Below are 6,000 nucleotides of genomic sequence, written 5' to 3'. Positions count from 1 at the left end.
AAAATCAAATAAATAGATTTTTTAAAAAAATAATATCTCTGGTTGCAAGGGAAGGGGGGGGGAGGAGAAGGGCTTCCAAGAGGCCTCTTTCACCGTTTTCTCAGGGGAGAAAAACCGAGGAGGACCCAGCAGAGAGATGATGCTTCAGGTGCAATAATTGCAAAGCAGCTGGCAGGCAGGGGAGGGAGGGAGGGAGGGATAGAGAGGCAGCCTGGTCCTCCAGGGGCTTCCTAGAGAGGCAGGAAGTTCTGAAAGTGAGGTGGAGGTGGGGGAAGACAATAGGGAGCCCCCATTCCCTGGTCCTTCCAGGCAGGGAAGGAAGAGGCCTGGTGACATTCCTTGGCCAGGAGGGGGAGGCTCAGGAGGAAGACATGGTGCGGGCAGGTATCCTGCATGAGGAGGGCAAGAATTGGCCTTTTTTGGGGGGAGGCATAAGATTTCCTTCCTATTGAAACCACACAAACAAAAATTGGGAGGGTGGGGGTCTGACCTCTGCAACCCAGCTGCAAAAATGAGATGCCTTTTCAATGCTTCTGTTGTTGTTAGGATAGCTCAGCCGGTTAGAGCATGGAGCCGGCAGACCGCAGGTTCGATCCCTTTTGGGGGCAGCTGCAGGTTCCTGCATTGCAAGGGGGTTGGGCTAGATGACCCTGAGAACCCTTTCCAACTCTACGATTCTGTGACCCACGTTTCTCCCACAACCACCAATCCAGCAACTTCATCTCCCATGGGAGATGGGGAGACCCTCTGATTGCAGAGGAAGCAGCATGGGCGGAGGGGGGGGGGAAGCGAAATTACGTCCCCGCCTTGCAAAAAAATAATAATATAGGATTATCCAGTTGCAAAGAGCCCCCTTTCCGCCCCAAAATGCATTGATTGCATTGCAAGATGTTCCTCTCTCCGTCTGAGCTCTGTCCAATCTCTGTAGGTGCTGCAGAGGAAAGCTGTTTTTTCACACCAGGGACTTCCAAGGGAAACAGACACACAGGATTTAAAAAACTATCCCCTTCATCCTTCTTTGTCTCCCTTCCAGGCAGCAGAAAAAGCCCCAGAGACACCTTCTGGGTCTCCTCCTCTTCACAGTGAAATGGGAAGAGACTCTATGCAGCCAGCTCAAGTAAGAGATAGAGGGGGGGGCCTTTGTGGGCTTACTTTTATGGGATGGATCTCTGAAGACCCTTGCCATGCATTTAAAGCACAAAGGTTGCTGAATGTCCTGGCCTTCTCCTCATTATTACTATTATTATTAGTAGTAGTAGTACAGTGGTACCTCAGGTTACATACGCTTCAGGTTACAGACTCTTCAGGTTACAGACTCTTCAGGTTACAGGCTCCGCTAACCCAGAAATAGTACCTCGGGTTAAGAACTTTGCTTCAGGATGAGAACAGAAATCGTGCTCCGGCGGCGCAGCAGCAGGCCCCATTAGCTAAAGTGGTAGCTCAGGTTAAGAACAGTTTCAGGTTAAGAACGGACCTCCGGAATGAATTAAGTACTTAAACCGAGGTACCACTGTAGTACTAGTTTGCTCACCTGGACCTTTTGAACCACAGCAAAACAAACTAAAACAAAAGAAACCCGAATCATTATTGTTATTCTTATTTTCATCAAAACCTCCCTTTCCTCCCCTTGCCTTCTGTGGCAGGAAGATGTCAAGGCTGCCCAGTGTAAATCCTGGGCAGTTTTGCTCAAAAGCGGCCCATCCGTTGCCAGGCCACGTACAAGGTTCTTGTCATTAATTTACAAAGCCCTTGAGTCCATGAATCCTCAAAGACTGCTTCATCCCTTGTATCTCTGCTTGACCACTGAAGTCTTCAGGGGAGTCACTGAGGTGTTCCCCCTGACTCAGATGTGTAGCATGAATCCACCAGAATTACTGGCCCAATCTTGTGGAAATCCCTTGCAGTTGAGGACAGAGTTGAACTCCTTCCCTGTTAAGGTTTTGGCACTTAACTGAATACTTTTTTTTATTTTGGCAGGTTTTTTTAAAAATTGAGCTCCTGATTGTATAGTTTAAGTTCATGTTTTAGTCTTGTTGCATCGGATGACTGATAAAATGGTATGCAAACAGTCTAAAGAAATGATGGGATTTCACAGTATAAACATCCAACAACAGAAATGATTTCTGGAGAATTTCTTATTAAACAATTAAAAACGATTGCATTTCAGACACAGTGATGGATAGGTCTCCCATCAACTCCTTTTGCGCAATAAATGGTTTCTGCTTCTACGTGGATAAGCCAGGCAAGGCCTCCCCAGGAGTAGAGCGAAAGAAGCTGGGATGAAATCATACCTAGGACTAGTTAGCAGGATCAGTTCAAACAAGGGCAGAAAAACAGAACGCTTATTTGAAAAAGTTGCAGCTTAATCGCACAGTGTATACAGTGGTACCTTGGTTTTCAAACTTAATCCATTCCGGAAGTCCGTTCCAAAACCAAAGCGTTCCAAAACCAAGGCGCGCTTTCCCATAGAAAGTAATGCAAAATGGATTGATCCGTTCCAGACTTTTAAAAACAACCCCTAAAACAGCAATTTAACATGAATTTTACTATCTAACGAGGCCATTGATCCATAAAATGAAAGCAATAAACAATGTACTGCAGTCACACAATCAATCAGTAGTTGAACTGGGTTCCACACAGTCATAAAAACAAACAAAAAAGCCGCAAAAACGCAAAAACAGGCAGACCTCAGCCTAACACTCAAAACGGAAGCATAAAACTCAAAACGGAAGTGTGGCACTCGTATCAAGAAGCGTTACACTTTAAACGGAGCATCTTCAGCCTCCGAAAAAAGTTTGCAAACCGAAACACTTAATTCCGAGTTTTCAGTGTTCAGGTTCCAAGTTGTTTGAGTACCAAGGCGTTTGAGAACCGAGGTACCACTGTAGTATCTTTTGAGTTGCCTGCATTGCTTTCCCTCTCTTCCGCCTCTCCTTCCTTGGAGGTTTTTAAGCAGAGGCTATCTGTCTTGGATTGCTTTAACTGAGATTCCTGCATTGCAGGGGGTTGGACTAGATGACCCTTGGGGTCCCTTCCAGTCCAAAGTTTCTATGATTCTATGAATAACATAAGAGACCGGCTAGATCAGGCCCCTCTATATATCGCTCCTACAGTGGCCAACCAGATGTCTCGAGGGAAAGCCCAGAATCGGGACCTGAGTGCAACAGCGCTTTCCCTCTGCTCCTGAATCCCAGTTCCCGGGAATCCCAAGTGAATCTGCATTCAAGTCCTGCTTCCTAAACACATCTGGTTGGCCACTGTGAGAACAGGATGCTGGACTAGACGGACCTTTGGCCAGGTCACGTTTGCTCACCTGTCCGACTGCCTGTGTTTGTGTGTGTGAGAGATGAGACATGCCTTCTTTTCCACTTTAGACTCCTGCGACCTTTGAGGAGGTGGCTGTGCATTTCTCCAAGGACGAGTGGACGCTGCTGGATCCAGCCCAGAGGGCTCTGTACAGGGAAGTCATGCTGGAGAATTATGGGGAGGTGGCCTCTTTGGGTAAGCACCCCCCTCCCCGTTGCCTTTCTTGCGGCCTAGGACCCACATACCTACGGGACCGCCTCTCCTGGTATGCCCTGTGGAGGACCTTAAGGTCCACAAATGACAACATTTTGGAGGTCCCAAGTCGCAAGGTGGTTAGATTGGTCTCAACTAGGGCCAGGGCCTTTTCAGTGCTGGCCCCGATTTGGTGGAACGCTCTGTCCCAAGAGACTAGGGCCCTGCGGGACTTGACATCTTTCCGCAGGGCCTGCAAGACAGAGCTGTTCCGCTGGGCCTTTGGTTCAAACTCAGTCTGACCTTTATGTTTCCCTCCCCCTACGGTTTTGATCTATGGGCTACTATTAAAATGAGGCTGCATTTTAAATTGTATTTTTAACCTGTATTTTAAATTGTCCCCCCCCCATTATGTTTTTATTGTAATTTTACTGGTGTTAGCCGCCCTGAGCCCAGCTCTGGCCGGGGAGGGCGGGGTATAAATAATAATAATTATTATTATTATTGTTATTATTATGAGACACGGAGAACTCCTGTTGCTTTCTCGGTTTATCTGCTTCATCCGACCGCTTTTGTGCTAAGCTCATTCCTCTTATTCCAGATGGGGCTCTTTGCCAGCTCCGTATGAGAGGGCAGCTGTGATTGGCTGGCAGCCCTTGCGACTGATAGGGCAGAAGGCAGGGAGGCCTGACAGTAGGTGGCGCCAGAGCTGGCTCGTTCTGCTTTTGCCCCAAAGCTTCTCCCTGCAAATTTTTACCAAAGCAGCAGAGGAGGCTGGCAGGCAATGCCTACCCCTGGGCTGGTTGCCATTAAGAAGGCAGGTTAAAGGACGCTGGCTGAAGGCAGGCAGAGGTTAGTGGGACGGTGTCAGGAGCGAGCCAGCAATAAATCACACTGGTGATAGTTCTGTGCTGCCAGCCACAGCAGAACTCAGTGGAGGGAGAAGCCAGCCTACCAGCCGAGTCTCAGGGGGGTACTTGCCTGGAGGCAGAGTCCTTAGGTCCAGTCCAGTCCTCAGGTCAGGAGTATCTCAGTTCACGTAGTCAGACGATCCGGGGGTCAAGAAAGCTGAGGGTCCAACGTTGCAAGAAGCAGCAAGGTCTGGCCAGGAACAATGAATGTGGTTTCCAGCAATTGATTGAGGCCAGAAACCCTGCTTAAGTAATCTGGAGCCAGCTGGAGCAGGAGCACCAGGAGCAAGAAGGCTGATGAGCAGCAGGTGGAGTCCCTTCACCTTCTGCTCCTTCAGGCTGCTGCTCCACAGGTGAAGCCGACTCCTGGCCCATGACAACACGGAAGCTAGCTCTTTATTAGAAGAAAGAAGGTCTGTGCAGGCCTAGTGAGCAGAGCAACTATTTTCAGTAGGTCTTGCCCCTATGAGGCAGTTGAGGAGACTGAATGTTCCCACCTTCCAACAGCTGCCTGAATCTCCTTTTGCCCCAGCAATAGGAGACTACGCTGACGCGCCTGTCTCTGCTCCTCCCTCTTCATACCTCTTCTTGTCATGCGAGTCCAGTGGGGAGGGGAGCTTATAATGGCAGAAGTGGGAGACACCCTGCCTTCTTCACCAGCCTGACCCATCTCTACCTCATTCTCCCGCATTTCCTTTTTTTTATTGAGTTTCTTTACATATATTTTCAAATTTATATATTTCATTAGTTTTACGATCAATTTAACATTTCAAAATTTGACTTCCTTCCCCCTCTTTCTGCCGTTCCTTAAATTTACTTTTTCTATCCTCTGCATAGGGACACGGGTGGCGCTGTGGGTTAAACCACAGAGCCTAGGACTTGTCGATCAGAAGGTCGGTGGTTCAAATCCCCACGACGGGGTGAGCTCCCGTTGCTCGGTCCCTGCTCCTGCCAACCTAGCAGTTCGAAAGCACATCAAAGTGCAAGTAGATAAATAGGGACCGCTCCGACAGGAAGGTAAACAGCGTTTCTGTGCGCTGCTCTGGTTCACCAGAAGCGGCTTAGTCAGGCTGGCCACATGACCCAGAAGCTGTACGCCGGCTCCCTCGGCCAGTAAAGCGAGATGAGCACCGCAACCCCAGAGTCGGCCGCGACTGGACCTAATGCTCAAGGGTCCCTTTACCTTTACCTTTATCCTCTGCATATCCAAATTCATTTAACTTGCTCATTTATTTATCCACTGTAAATATATACTCTTATAAAACTACAGGTTATTACAATAATCCCGCCAGTGTTTTTATCTGTTTACAATTTATCTATAAATATTCAACAAACCTTTTCCATTCTTTTATAACAAGTTTGTTATCTTGATTTCTTATTCTTCCGGTAATTTTTGCCATTTCTGCATATTCCCTGAGTTTTTGTATCCATTCTTCTTTTGCTGGGACTTCTGCTTCTTTCCACTTTTGGACAAGTAACATTCTTGCTGCTGTAGTAGCATACATAAATAGATTTCTATACAATTTAGGTAGTTCGAGTTCCAGTGATTTCCGGCTTGGTGGGGAGGAGAAGCCCTGTTCCCCAGTACTAT

General features: G+C 47.8%; 1 protein-coding gene across 1 annotated transcript in view; it reads left to right on the top strand.

The window, feature by feature from the left end:
* Positions 1-265: 265 nt before the first annotated feature.
* LOC114592412 (uncharacterized) overlaps positions 266-6,000 on the top strand; it is a 30,278-nt gene continuing 24,543 nt past the window's right edge. The window contains exons 1-3 of the mRNA XM_077923446.1: positions 266-384; positions 1,038-1,117; positions 3,375-3,501. Coding sequence (XP_077779572.1) covers positions 372-384; positions 1,038-1,117; positions 3,375-3,501 — 220 coding nt within the window. The 5' untranslated portion in view covers positions 266-371. The remainder of the gene's footprint in view (positions 385-1,037; positions 1,118-3,374; positions 3,502-6,000) is intronic.

The sequence above is a fragment of the Podarcis muralis genome, chromosome 2 (assembly GCF_964188315.1).
Source record: "Podarcis muralis chromosome 2, rPodMur119.hap1.1, whole genome shotgun sequence".
NCBI classification, from domain to species: Eukaryota; Metazoa; Chordata; class Lepidosauria; order Squamata; family Lacertidae; genus Podarcis; species Podarcis muralis.
This window is presented reverse-complemented; position numbering and strand designations above follow the sequence as displayed.